Source organism: Symphalangus syndactylus, chromosome 12 (genome assembly GCF_028878055.3).
Source record: "Symphalangus syndactylus isolate Jambi chromosome 12, NHGRI_mSymSyn1-v2.1_pri, whole genome shotgun sequence".
NCBI classification, from domain to species: Eukaryota; Metazoa; Chordata; class Mammalia; order Primates; family Hylobatidae; genus Symphalangus; species Symphalangus syndactylus.
The window spans coordinates 42,994,984-43,010,030 of NC_072441.2; the positions used below are offsets into that span (position 1 = coordinate 42,994,984).

At 39.9% G+C, this 15,047-nt stretch overlaps 1 protein-coding gene across 5 annotated transcripts in view; it reads right to left on the minus strand.

Moving 5' to 3' along the window:
- Positions 1–11,589, minus strand: part of GBP5 (guanylate binding protein 5) — a 33,483-nt gene extending 21,894 nt beyond the window's left edge. The window contains exons 1-10 of one of the 5 annotated variants that reach the window (XM_063625360.1): positions 11,116–11,547; positions 8,006–8,214; positions 7,367–7,494; positions 6,079–6,188; positions 5,619–5,815; positions 5,008–5,250; positions 3,395–3,675; positions 2,440–2,652; positions 1,386–1,488; positions 920–1,101 (exon numbers count right to left, since the gene is read on the minus strand). In XM_063625360.1, the coding sequence (XP_063481430.1) occupies positions 920–1,101; positions 1,386–1,488; positions 2,440–2,652; positions 3,395–3,675; positions 5,008–5,250; positions 5,619–5,815; positions 6,079–6,188; positions 7,367–7,494; positions 8,006–8,195 (1,647 nt within the window). In that variant the 5' untranslated portion in view covers positions 8,196–8,214; positions 11,116–11,547. Of the gene's footprint in view, positions 1–919; positions 1,102–1,385; positions 1,489–2,439; positions 2,653–3,394; positions 3,676–5,007; positions 5,251–5,618; positions 5,816–6,078; positions 6,189–7,366; positions 7,495–8,005; positions 8,215–10,640 lie in introns of all 5 variants that reach the window. The other 4 variants (XM_063625359.1, XM_063625358.1, XM_063625356.1 and 1 more) reach the window with 4 other exon arrangements.
- Positions 11,590–15,047: the final 3,458 nt, after the last annotated feature.

Sequence of the window (15,047 nt, forward strand, 5' to 3'; positions counted from 1 at the left end):
CATACTGCTCTTTAGGAAGGAGCTGCAATCAGAAATATTTTAGAGTAACCTCTGAAAAACTAGTACCTACAAACTGCCAAGCCAAGGGGAAGAATTAGGATGTTGTTTCTCTCATTAGGGTGCTGACATAGGAATTTTACACTAGGTCTGCAGAAGCAAAACATTGCAGATTCCACTCATTTGGAAGGCAGTTTTGTTAATGTGCTAGCCTTGTGTGATATTGGCATTGATTATCTCTTTGAAACCCCACTTATCTCATCTGAAAAATGAGGACACAGTAGTTCTGCTTTACAGTGAATGGATTAGATAAGATAATGCATGTAAAGTGCTATGACAGTGACTGATAAATAAGAACTACTGGAGAGTGCTTGGTAACTACTGACAGTGATTGGTAAATAAAACTAAAGGGCTGGATGAAACAAACTGGCAAATTAAAGGCCTTCAGAACAGAGATGATCAAGGCAAGAACAGGGGCATAGACACAGTAACATGAAATCAAATTAACAAAGTATCTATGACCAAAGCAAAAGATCGTCCAGGACAATTAACAAGTCAACAGGAAAGACCAGTTACTGCAGCCTAGAAATGTCTTGGTTTTTATTTAACAACATATAGTGCTTACTCTGTATCAGGCACCATTTAAACACAAATATTCACTCATTTAATTACCAAAATAACCCTGTAACAGAGATATCATCACTGTGTCCATTTTACACAAGAGGAAAATTAGGCACAGAGGTGATAGATAACTTGCCTAAACCATATACTTACTAAGAGGTGGAGCTTGGATTCATATCCAGGCTTTCTGGCTCCAGACTCCTTGCTGGGAGCCACAAGATCTTGCTGCCTCTCCCTCTTTGCCACTGCTTCATACTCTCATCGTTACAGGGATGGGAGAGATGAAACAATTGATGAATACCTGCATCCGTTGTTCCTGCATTTTCTGTTGCTCTGCCGGCCAATTCTGTTTGGCTATCTCCATTTGTCTCACTTGTTCCTGATGGAGTCTCTCCCTCTCCTGCATCAATTGCTGGTTCTGCCTTTGAATCGCCGCCAACCTTTGCGCTTCAGCCTTTGCAGCTTCTGCTTTCACTTGTGCCTCTGAGGAGAAAAAGATAAACTTCTCTAGGATTAATGTGCCTCTTCCTTCTGCCTCCCATTTTTGTTTGTGATTGTTCCAACTTCCTGGATAAAATTCCCAGGGGTTGTTTTTCCCTTCCAGGTAACCACAATGCAGGATCATGCCACAGTCAGATATGCTTGACGAGCTAAGAAGCATCTTTGCCATTCTTGCTCTAGTTTAACATCCCATGAGGGCCAGGCCAAATTTATTTAAAATTTATAGATTTTTTTTCTACCTTGCATAATTTCCACTTTCTTCTCACCTTTCTTCTTTTTTTCCTGCTCTGTGAGAGCCTGGTCAGTCTGTAGTATTGCATGACTCACAGACTCCTTGGACTTTAAATATTTCTGTAGAACTTCTTCAGCCTAGCAACCCCAAAAACATGCAGTTAGAGGCAGGAAATGGTGATTAGGAATGTTGTAAACATCTTTGTCTTGTTCCTTCCAGCATCTATTCCTCATAGGAGAGGCTTGTCATAGGAGAGGCTCCATAGGAGAGGTGGAGCCTAGACAGGGTTCCACCCTGCACTTGGTGGAACTGCCAATTGAGACAGGAGAGGCTTGTGGAACACCCGCTCCTGTCACAAGTTTGGGCATGACTCCATGGTCAGTGAGAGCACGCAAGTCCACTAGATGCAAAGGACTTGTTCACAGGGAGAAGAATACTGCAAAGAGTATGAAAATTGATGATGCTTTTGTGTTTGAATGACAGATACATGCTGGGGAAAAGATGCTCTCTTTCCCCTGAGACTGAGGGCAGTAAGGACTAGTTAAGCTTGGACCTGTTGGTGTCATCTTTATTGTCATGTGGGGTGAGCCTGCCTGGAAATGAAGCCAATAGTCACGAAAATGAAACAGAAAAATGACAGAAAGAAGGAAGGAGGAAAAGGGATAATATTAAAATTCTGAATGCATCTATACTTGAAACTAAATTAAAATCTTTTGCTTTTAGTTTGTGTAAGCCAATGATTACTGGTGTTTCTTAGGTTAGTTTCAAGTACTGGCATTCTGTCCAATGTAACCAAAAAGGCCTTTTTGTTGCAATGAATGTTGATGGTCACAAAGCAAGTCTGGTGATTATGGTGATGGTTCAGTTTAATCCCACTGCTACCATTAGATATAAATTCTGTGCGAGGAACACCAACACCAGGCACATTGTTTTTCCATAAATGCTTATTCAAGAAAAGGATTACTACTAGACAAGAGACATAAACCTCATCTGTGTGCCTGTATACATGGCATTTTTCCTGCTCTCACTGGTTTTTCAAAGAGGTCCCTCAGCAACTCTCCACAATTAATAGGTAGAACTAGGAATACCTGTATTCCTTTCCGAGGCTCCCAATAGTACTTTGCCTTCAGTTCTTCTGTTTTCTGAATGAAGAGATTATGGCCTCCTGGCTTAGAATAAATTCCCTGCTTCACTGCTTCTTCTAGAGGACCAAAAATATCCTTAAGTAAAGCCGAGCAATGATCCGAGGATGCTTCCAAGTTCCATTTACAAATGTCATTCTGTTTTGCATCTAGTAGAGTCTTCAAAGAGACAAAAACCCATGGAAAAGATGTTAGCAATACTTCAGTATTTCTGGAAATAACTCTGGAAAAGAATCTATATTTTTTTCTACAAACTTAGAGCAAGACACATATGAGCAAGACTATATCCTTCCCACCAAACCTGGAAAAATTCTAAGGATGATACTCTATAGAAAAATGACATTTGCTTTTGGGTTTGAATCTCTTGTTATTTCTGCTTTAGGTGTAATCATGCCACAGACCTCTACCTTCATGCTTTAATTTTAAATGCAGCCTACTAGTTTACAACATTCCTTCCAGTATTTCAGTGTTTTACTCGGGATTTCCAATGATAAAGTTCAAAGCAGAATAGTTGGCTGGAATGAGATCAACTTATTCTATTAATCCTGGATACATCATATTTTAATGGATTAAACTGGTAATTCTATATGCTTGATTAATGAAAAAGAAAATTTAATACTTTGTAAATGCAATTGGCCAAAGACAGAAAATTAATTAAAATTCAGTTCATGGGTGTAACATGGTAAATGTATGCATATGTGAAAACTTCAGAATCTATAAGGTCCAGAGTAATTACATGTTTGTTCGTTTATTTTCAGAATAAAAGTGGTATCATGGCTATATATTGATTATTATTTTCCAATCCAGTATTTTTTTTCTTAACTAAGTCCTATTTTATCATTCAAAGCAATACTTTGTCTTCTTGACCTTAATCCCCATGAACTAGAAACAAAAATATCACCTCCAATTCTTTCTGGAAACTTTGGTCTATATCCTTGAAAGAGTTTTTCATGAAGACTTCAACGGCCTCCCTCTCACTGGTCCTGTGCAGGTCCAGCAGCTCCTGGAGGGTTTCCGTGGGCAGCTGCACCTTCTGGCCCATTTGCTGGTCATAGTGGGCAATGGCCTTTTGCACTGCAGCTGAGTTCTCTCTCTGAGCGAGGGCCAGGACTGCATTCTCTATGCAAGGCAGATCCCCACTGCTGATGGCATTGACATAGGTCAGCACCAGGTTCTTGAGACCTTCATGGAAGAAAGAAACGTTTATATTATTTGCAAAGGAAGAAGACATGATCGATGAGAATGTACATTTAATAGTTGCATTGCCTGAAATTGTTTAGCATTATGGACAGTAGTCAAGTGGCCCAAATAAGTTTATTTGGGAAGTTGTGCTATCAGGAAGCCAAGTTTTTCATTCTTTGGGAAAGGAAACTGTGTTCAAATAAGAAAATAGAGGAAATTTCAAGGTGTTTGTGATAGTCTACAGTTCATCCTTTGATGGAGAAATGAGAAGATGATCATATAAAAGTCAAACATATTCATTTGACTACAATGCTATAGGCTTCTATTCTTCAATCTTCCCTTTTTCCCTCAGCTTTCTGTTCTCTTCAAAATTCCTTTTTTTATTATATATATATATAATACTTTAAGTTCCTTTTTCTATTTCACTTTAGTATAGTTAAGCTAGTATGAGAGCTACCCTCCTCTGAAAAAGTGCAAAGTTTGGGAGGCCGAGGTGGGCAGATCACGAGGTGAGGAGATCGAGATCATCTTGGCTAAGATGGGGAAACCCCATCTCTACTAAAAATACAAAAAATTAGCCAGGTGTGGTGGCGGGTGCCTGTAGTCCCAGCTACTCAGGAGGCTGAGGCAGGAAAATGGTGAGAACCCAGGAGGCAGAGCTTGCAGTGAGCCGAGATCGCGCCACTGCACTCCAGCCTGGGCGACAGGGGGAGACTCCACCTCAAAACAAAACAAAAAAAAGTGCAAAGTAAGCAATTTAAACCAGGTTTCTCTTAATGTTTGTTTGAACTTTCCTGTTTTATGTCCTTGTCATTTGCACACTTTTGTTTCCAGTCAACTTCCTTCTATAATGTAGCAATTATTTACAGAGTTCTTAAGAAAAACTAGGCCCAAAAGTCTGCTTACATTTCATTTAGGGTTTTAGACAATTTGGGCCTTTGTTTAAAGTTTGTATCAACCAAGTTTCACTTATACAGGGAACATGTATGTCTTGTTCATCTTGTGCCTATCAAATACTGTGACACATAATAAAAATCCAATGTATTTGTTGAACAAATGCTGCCAGTCCATGTGGATTAATCCAGTTTAATAGATCTTTAATTTTATCTTATCTTCAGGTTTTGTTCCTATTTTATGTAACTTTAAAGGTATTACTACACATACTTAGTAATATGTGATACCCACTGAAACTTAATAAATATGATATATATGATTTTCACAGTAGCAATTGCCTATGCCTTTGTCAACATTGACAATGCAAGGATAATCTCATAAAAAGTGTCCCTTATAGTTTACATTAAATTGAAGGAAAATCCTAAAAATGATACTCACGAGATCCATTGACCATGATGCCACCTGGAAGAGTCTTGGTCATAGAATGGCTAAAGATGTAGGAACAGAATTCTGTCACTTGTTGCACAAAATCAGGCTCTAGCTCATCATCAGGCAGTGTTTCAAGTTGGGCAAGCTTTTTTTGGTGAGCAGGTAAGTCAAAGATAAAGCATTTCTTTTTTGGAAAGAACTTCTGTATACACAGACGGGGCAAATTGAAACTTTGAACTCTTTGATCACTACCTGGAGAATAAAAAATAGGATTTATTTAGCATAGACTTTGCATTCATTTTCATTTATTTACCTCGAATAAATGTCCTTCCACCTGATGTCACTTAGATTAATATATCTTCATAAACCCTAAGTAAAAAGAAAAAAGGTAACTAATCAGGGAAAGTAAAAAAGAAAAGAAATTTGTTCTAAGAACGAGGAAAAATGCAATTTAATATTGAATCTACTTGTTCATTATAAACAAAAATATTTATTATTTATTTTTTAGGAGAGCTGGGTGAATATATATAGAAAACCATAAATTTAACCACCTAAACAAAAGAGATAATTTCTTAGATTACTTTTCAAAAAAATCTTTCTAAAACTGAAGTCCCTGTTACCTTGCTTTGGCCTCAGGGAATTCTCCAGGTATTCATCTGGTGTGACAAGTTGCCCATCTATTTCCAGGCCTAAGCAGAAATCTCTCAGAGTCCACACTAAGTCTGGAAAGAAGCTCGCAGAGTCAGCAGGATCTTCAACCCTGTCAAGGTCAGGTGAGTTTCTTGCCTTGAGCAGATCTGTCAGTTCTGTCACATTGCTGAGATGCAATTAAAGAAAACTGGCAGAAATAGGATTGCATCTAAACCCATACTTAATTCCATTTTCCCCCAAACCTTTATTTTCCCCTATGAGTCTTAACCAAATCATCATTTTATCAGTAAATATAAGGGCTCCTTTCTTTGTACTTTCAATGTTTATCACGTTTCCATTTTTGTGATTCACAAGGTCTCACAGACACGCAGCTGGTAAATAGAGGAGTTCTGTTGGACTTTGGTGCCACCCTATACCACAAAAGGATACTGCAGTAGGTCGATAGCACCCTGATCAATTTTGTTCACAGTATTGTACACAAAGGTGCTGCTCAGTAAGAGTGCCAGTGCAAAGATCTGGATATCATTCTTGTTGTCAGCCTAGAATTAAGTCATGTCTCATGGGATTCCCAGATGAGCGATATTTAAAAATAGGCTCTTGTCATAAATGTTGAACAAGACAAAAAAAAAGATTGTTGGAAATATTAACTTTGAATAGTTCTCTTGTTAACATTGATAATTTTACACTGATCCATATCTTATTAACTCACATATTTGCAAAAGGGATAGTTAAAATTAGTGGGGTGATCAGAGTACTTAAAACCAAGATTTTCCAGCACATAAAACAAAATTGTCCTATATACCCAGTACATATACCTATTTTATTGAATAACCAGTATCAATAATGCAGTTTACATTAATGATCTTATCGAATTCTAAAAAATAGTGCTGTGAGATGGGTTTATAGTTACTATCTCCATTTTGTAGGTAAGGAAACTGAGGCTGAAATTGTGGCTTATCATCTTTAAGTCCTGGCAAATCAAAAACAAAGAAAAAAAACACACATACACACAAAAAAGAATGGAAGTTCAAGAGAAAGATCCAGTTGTGTGCTGGAGCCAACTCATACCAACTCATGACAGCCAATTGTGTGCATGTCTTCCCAAGTCTGAGTTTAGTGAATTAACTTTGGTAGCTTGAAATCAATTATGATGCGAGTATTCAGAAAATAGTCAAGTGCTACAAATCATGGTTGTTTTTGTTTTTGTTTTTTCGTCCTTGAGCTGGTTAAGTACTTACCAGCATATAACTAGGAAACGCCCATGTATCTACTGTTTGTTAGTAGTGAGTTGAGTAAGAAAGACCAAAGAAAAAATAAAACATTTGGAGAGACTTACTTCTCTTATCAAAGTCAGAAAGCTACAAGTGCTAGAGCTCTGATTGGAACACAAGTTCATTTAAGAACAGAACCCACTATTAACTAGTATAATCCACAGGATCAGGCTTGTAACAGTGATTTTATATGCATCATGCTTATGCATTTGCGTTAATTGCCTAGCTCAACATGAACACTGCTCTTCTAATACTGATTCCGGCTTATAAATGTATTTTCTCATGTCAGGCTTCCAAACTCTGAATATTAAAAATACAAAGGAAAACAGTAGGGGATATACATTGGTCAAGTGGAACTACAAACTTAGAAAAATAAACCCAAAATTTCCCTGTGAAAAGATTGTTCAGAGATTAGAAGGTTAAAAAAAGGAATCCTTCTTCCTTACCTTCTCTACATCTCCCAGGCCCTCGGTGTCAAGCAGAACTAATGTGTGATTTGGCCAGTTGGGATGAGGCACACACCATATCCAAATTCCCTTGGTGTGAGACTGCACTGTAGATGCAACAGAGAAGCCTGCCAGGGGGAGTGAGAGGTTGTAATAGAAGAGAAACTCTGGAAATTGGGGATTTGCTCGATCATTCAGCTAGAGTTTAAGGAAAGCAAGATGAGGAGATAGCAGACTGTACAATCAGTATTGATTTGAATGATGATGCAGAAATGGAAAAACAATATCAAATACCATAGGTTGGAACTTTGATATTAAAAAATAATATGCTACTAAAATGTTGCTAGTTTATAATTATGTATATGGGAATTACTTCATTGATGTCTTACTCCTTACAAGGAGAATATATTATACATTTTACAAGAAGAAATCAAGGCAAAGAAAAAAAAAAGAGGTGATATGTCAGGAACAGAGAACTGGTCTTCATGTTCCAAAAGATAAAAAGACCAGCTATGGCCTAAACATTGGCTTTTAATATTCATCCTCATGTCTTACTCTCTCCTTGCTTCCCCGTACTGGATGGTGACTGTGTGAATAATGGACAGAAGGGTTTGGCAGAGCTTTGCTGGTACCACTCACCCTTGTTCTTCCCAGCCAGCTTGTTCATCAGGTAGGATTTGCCAGTGCGATAGAGGCCCACAATCGCTACCACAACTACAGGTTGTGTAATGGCAGACAGGATCTCCAAAGCTTCCTGATTAACCTTCAGCTGCTCATTAAAGTTCTCGATGAGGCACATGGGGTCTGACATGTGGATCTCTAAAGCCATGTCTAGGATGTTACTTTGCCTGCAAGGGAACAGATGGGATAAGCTGGAATTTATAGTGTTTGTTTAATAAGCAAAGGAAGTCATTGTGCTTACTGAACCTGGGGACATACTACTCCCCAGCATTGCCTAAGTTTCTGGAAAAAAAAAGTTTTAAAATAAAAAGAGATAGCAAAGAGAGCCACAGTAAAATAAGTCCTAGGCCCTTTATATGTCTACTATAGGCCATTCTACTGGTTCTTAAATATTTGATAGGCATACGAAAATCCATTTCCTGCGTCTAACCTACTAGTTTGAATCTAACTCTTATTCCACTGGTTTTTGGCTTAGCTATGTTTTTTAGTTTTTACCTCCCTGGGTTCCTATATTAATTCTTTATGATGTTCTTTATTAATATATTACACTGTTCCTTTTACTTTGTGTCAACTTCATTTTTTTCATAGTTAGGTCTATGTCCAGTCAAACTGCATTACATTAAATACTACCAAGTCATTATGCAGCATTATCTAACAAATCACAGTTGTTTGCTTCTTAGAGATATACTTAAAATTGTTTACATAGTTACTAATGTGCTTTATTAAACCAAAACTTCAAAGCATGATTATTTTATGATTGACTGAATGAGTAAAACAACTTCCTTTAATAATACTTAACCTGTTTTTTTCTAACTTCTGAGCATCGATCCTATAACCTAAAGAGTCTCTGGTTAAAAAAAATTTTTGAGCTATATGAGAAAAAGCAAATGCCATAAAAATATGCTTTTCTACTTTGCCTTATCATAAAGAATAGTTTTCTTCCATTTTAAAGGTGGTTATTTACTAAAGAAGCTAAAATTTCACTATCCACTTCATGAGTTCTTTCACTAAAATCTTACAGTGAAAAGGTTTGGATTCTCCATCTCTTTACTAGCAGATTTCAAAAACCGTCATTTTACAATTATGAAGACCCATTCTCCCTGCTTCCTCATAGCTAATGCCCTGGAAATCATTATGTTGACATAAATTAAAACAGAAACTGCTTGGCAGCAGAGAATAGGAGATCCATTTGCAAATGGTGTACCACTAGGTCATGGGAGTCAGGAAATGCCTAGTGCAAGCCTGACCCAGAAAGAGGCAATTCTGCAATAAATTTAGAGACTCAAATGCCAGGTCTCTTCTCATTCTAATCTACTTTCAATGCAATATTAATACCTTATATTTGTAGAATTCTGGTTGCCTGATTTGTATGCAGTGATTCTGGTTGCCTGATTTGTATGCAGTGGAGGCCAGAATAATTTTTACACTAGAAAGATATGGGCACCTTGAAGTGATGATCTACAACAATTAGCTAGAAAAACAGAAGATACATAAGCCAAATCTATAAGCAGATACTGAGAGCTTACAAGATCTTATGCTTTGGGATGATGTCACTAATGGGAGAGGGAATGAATGTGTCTGAGTGTTCAGACTTCCTTATGAATGACAATAGCACTGTATATCTATATTAATAATAGTATTTTACATGTTGTCCCCTAATGTTATCTGCATAGCATCTTTAATGCTTTTAGTAAAGCCAAATTTCTAAAACATTATTGCAGATTTAATGTGTTCAAGCCACAAACATAACTACTGCTCTGTTATTCATAACTTAGTGCTCTGGGATGCATTCTCCCTAACTGTTTGAGCCCTATAACCTTTTGCACATAAAAACAATGCAAGAATGGTTCAAAATACACACACAAAATACACATTTTGCCCTTGCATTAAATTAGACTTGATTTCCAACCCCAGCCCTGCAATTGGCTATCTGTATCTCTCTGGCATCACTCAATTCTTTCAGCTTGTCTTCTAAAAAAGTAAAAGTAAAGACACAACTATTTATTAACATCAGTATAACTGCTGGCTTATGAAAGACAGCGAGCGAGCTGCAGGAGATTTTAAAAAGTGCAAAGAAGGAAAATGCCAAAAAAAAAAAAAATACTAAGAGAAAATGCTCAGAAGTGGTAGTGGAAGGATTTCTGAAAGAAAACATCTGTTTTCAGCCATACAATTCTAGTTTGGGTTTTGCGCCTGCATTTGTATATGTAGTTGTTATTGCTTGCTTTTGCTTATTTTGCATAGTTTTTAGTTTGAATTTCAAGGAAAAGGAAAAGGCTCTTATTAAGGATATAAATGGAAATCAAACTAGCACAAAATGCTTGAAGTATGTGTCACGGTAAGAAATTCAAAGGAGAGCATTTCAATGAGTGAACAGTTGCCAGACAGTATTGAGGGGTCCAGTTGGGTAACTATTAAATTAGGTGATTCATAATAGTAAGGGCAATAGAGTAGTAGAAGCAGAACCCAACACAAAAGGGGTTAGTTAAGTGAGTTCATGCCAAGAAACCAACATGAATTAAGTCAGGGCTATTGCTAAAGGAAGAAATCTACTTTCAAACAAAGTACAAGACTATGACTAAAAATACATTACTGTTTTCATGAAACTTCTCTCTGGGTTTCAACATTTTTTTCTTGTCCTTAATGTTTGCAAGCTATTTACATTGCATCATATTCATTGTTCTTTCTCATGAAAATAATAACAATCATAGTACTTGGAACTTTCATGCTGAAGTTCGAGTCAGTTTAATCAGATTTTATGAAGGACGAAGGTAACTTAAGTGGAAATTATGATCCCGAATAAGTCACAAAATTGCAAAGGAAGAAAAATAATTTGAAGGCATTTCAAACTCTTAGTTTAGTCACCACACACATTGGTGTCTAATTCAGCAGGAGGCAAACACAGCTGGTACTTAATGAATTCTGCTGCCTGTCTGATAAGAATACAATTTATTCTTTACTGAGGTCTGATATACCACATCAGGCTAAGCTGCATCCTATCCTTTGTAGAATGTTTTTAAAACCAACTGAATTTTGCAAATCTCTTCCACCTTTTGCCCCAGTCTTACTGTGTCCGGAATTGGTGGGTTCTTGGTCTCACTGACTTCAAGAATGAAGCCGCGGACCCTCGCCCTGAGTGTCACAGTTCTTAAAGGCAGCGTGTCGGGAGTTTGTTCCTTCTGATGTTCGGATGTGTTCGGAGTTTCTTCCTTCTGGTGGGTTCGTGGTCTCACTGGCTCAGGAGTGAAGCTGCAGACCTTCGTGGTGAGAGTTACAGCTCTGAAGGCGGCACATCTGGAGCTGTTTGTTCCTCCTGGTGGGTTCTGGTCTCGCTGGCTTCAGGAGTGAAGCTGCAGACCTTCCCGGTGAGTGTTACAGCTCATAAAGCCAGTGTGGACTCAAAGAGTGAGCAGCAGCAAGATTTATTGCAAAGAGTGAAAAAACAAAGGTTGCACACCCTGGAAAGGGATCCCAGCGGGTTGACACTGATGGCTCCAGCAGCCGGCTTTCATTCTCTTATCTGGACCCACCCACACCCTGCTGATTGGTCCATTTTACAGAGAGCCAATTGGTCCATTTTACAGAGAGCTGATTGGTCTGTTTTGACAGGGTGCTGATTGGTGTGTTTACAATCCCTGAGCCAGACACAAAAGTTTTCCATGTCCCCACTAGATTAGCTAGATACAGAGTGTGGACTGGCATATTTACAAACCTTGAGGTAGATACAGAGTGCTGATTGGTGCATTTACAAACCTTGAGCTAGATACAGAGTGCTGATTGGTGCATTTACAATCCCTTAGCTAGACATAAAGATTCTCCAAGTCCCCACCAGATTAAGTAGATACAGAGTGCTGATTGGTGTATTTACAATCCCTTAGCTAGACATAAAGATTCTCCAAGTTCCCACTAGACTCAGGAGCCCAGCTGGCTTCACCCAGTGGATCTCCCAGTGGGCGGCAGGTGGAGCTGCCTGCCAGTCCCGTGCGCCCGCCTGCACTCCTCAGCCCTTGGGCAATTGATGGGACCTGGTGCCGTGGAGCAGGGGGCGGCACTCGTCAGGGAGGCTGAGGCCGCACAGAAGCCCAGGCAGGGTGGGGGGGAGGGGGAAGGGAGGAGGAGAAAAGAGGAGGGAGGAGGCTCAGGCATGGCGGGCTGCAGGGTTGGGGGGAGGGGGAAGGGAGGAGGAGAAAAGAGGAGGGAGGAGGCTCAGGCATGGCTGGCTGCAGGTCCTGAGCCCTGCCCCACCTGGAGGCAGCTAAAGCCCCGGCGGGAAGTCGAGCACAGCAGCTGCTGGCCCAGGTGCTAAGCCCCTCATTGCCAGGGCCGCTCCGAGTGCGGAGCCTGCCGAGCCCATGCCCACCCGGAACTCACGCTGGCCTGCAAGCAACGCGCGCAGCCCCGGTTCCCACCCGTGCCTCTCCCTCCATACCTCCCTACAAGCTGAGGGAGCCGGCTCCAGTCTTGGCCAGCCCAGGAAGGGGCTCCCACAGTGCAGCGGCGGGCTGAAGGCCTCCTCAAGTGCAGCCAGAGTGGGTGCCGAGGCAGAGGAGGCGCTGAGAGCAAGTGAGGGCTGTGAGGGCTGCCAGCACGCTGTCACCTCTCATTACCTTGATTATAAAATCAGGAGAAGAGGTATTTTAGAGCTAGTAAGAAAGCTGCATCGATGAGGGACCGGGCACGGTGGCTCAGGCCTGTAATCCCAGCATGTTGGGAGGCCCAGGTGGGAGGATGATGAGGTCAGGAGATCGAGACCATCCTGGCTAACATGGTGAAACCCTTTCTCTACTAAAAATATACAAAAAATTAGCTGGGCATGGTGGCCAGTGCCTGTGGTCCCAGCTACTCGGGAGGCTGAGGCAGGAGAATGGCTTGAACCTGGGAGGCAGAGCTTGCAGTGAGCCGAGACTGCGCCACTGCACTTCAGCCTGGGTGACAGAGCGAGACTGTGTCTCAAAAAAAAAAAAAGAAGAAGAAAGAAAAAAGAAAGCTGCTTCGATGAGAACTTGCTAGGAGTTCGAACTCTCGTCTTTTACTTTCACTGTGGTCATTTCTCATTTACTTTTTCTTCACTCAGTCCTGGGTTTTTTGTTCTTCCTTCCCACCCACTTTTCCCTGCTCAGAAAAGCAGACAATTTGAATACAAACTATGGAATAACAGAAAGGGGAATTTTTGAAAGTTCTCTGTAGGAAATAGAAGCCAAAAAGGAAATTCAGTGACTACGCCAGATGACAAAGGGAATTTCCCAACTTGCCTAGTGTGGATAGGCTGGATGTATTTGACCTGACTTCCTGGAAACTGCATGTTTCCTGGAAACTGCAGAGAATCCTTTGAGTGCCAGCCATACTCCTCCCTGCTTCCATTGTTGTTGTTACTAGAAGAGAATTTTGAGATCTTTCACAATTGTTCCAAGTATGTGGTATTTCAAACCTAACTTGAAATACGTTGACATTCATCTCCAGTTTCTGAGCAGGCCAGGGGAAGAGCTCATATGATTTTTGAGGTATAGCGTTGTGAAATGTTAGAGCCACTCACACAGGAATAAGTTTATTATTTTCGCAGTAGGCTCAGTAGCTGAGAACTTTAACTCACAGGCAAGGACAAAGTTTTTGGCACTTAGTACACAATGAATGATAACAAGGATATTATTTATTAGACATTTGTAATGCCCTGCACAGGTTTCACTGCTTTGTGTGGATTATTCTATTTTAATTCTCCCAACAAATGTTTTCTCCCAATTTTACAAAAGCTAGGACACAGAGAGATTTAGTAACTTGCCCAAAATCACAGAGCTACTAATAAATGGATCTTAAGACTGAAACCCAAGCACTTTATTGTAGTCCTTTTGTGTTTGCTGAGTGAATCATCATAATCATCATCATTATTATTGTCCCTTTTTAATAAATGGATTCTAAGATCTGGACACTAAATATCTCATATTATCCTGATTTCAATCCTACAAGACAATTTTTTTCTATCTTTATTTTACAATGAACAGAGTGGCTGTTAGGCTGTATTTTTGGAGCTTTAGTTCCCAGACAAGGATTTGTGAGCAAGGGATATTTATTTGGAAGGTGCTCATAAGAAATGGGGTAGGACAGTGGGAAAGTGCAAACTGGAAGAGAATGAAGCCAGTGACTGGGAACATATCTAGCAGGTTTTGTTGTGGGAACCAGGAGTCAGATCTCCTCAGGTAACTCTAGGAAACAATGTAAAGTCTGCCTCCAATTTCCCTCTTGGGTGGGTTAGAAACCTGGGGTACTTTTCTTCCAACTTCCTTTCATCTCTGGATAAGGACTGGTCCTGAAAGCATAACCCCCTTGCACTCCTGACCTGGCCCACGTGTGGGCTGAGAAAAAATCCTTAGATGAAGGATCTCTGATGTTTGCAGTGAGATGCCATTGGAATGTGCAAGGGCGAGTGACAAAGGGAGATGGCCTTCACAGATGCTGTGGGTGTCCCATCCATATTGCCTCTATCTTATGCAAAGATCAACGTTTCCTTAATGGCTTCTTCAATTTTGTGGCTGGTCATTAGTTTAAATATATATATGGTCATTAGTTTAAATATATATATATATATATACACACACACACACACACACACACAATAGGAAAGTCTAAGCTATAGTCCTCTTTGCTGCAACTGATTTTATGATCATAACTGATATTCAAGATCTTCTCCTCTATTACCCATTCTAGGTTTTGCTCATACTTGATCAGCAGTTCTCCTTGTCTAGGTTGCCTTCTCAGTGGAGAGAAACATTTCATTTCTGAGAAACCAGAAGACTCATTTCTGTGCTTTCATAAGGCTGTGGTTACTTCCGGTGCACCTTAACAGGCCATGCAAGCACCAAGAGTATCCCAGAGAATCCTCTGAGTGCCAGCCATACTCCTCCCTGCTTCTGTTACATACTGTTTCCTCACAGAAACCATAATCATTTAAGCTTGCCAGTAGATCAATCCTTTTAATTGCCTGCTGGCTTGTCTACAAACATGAAAT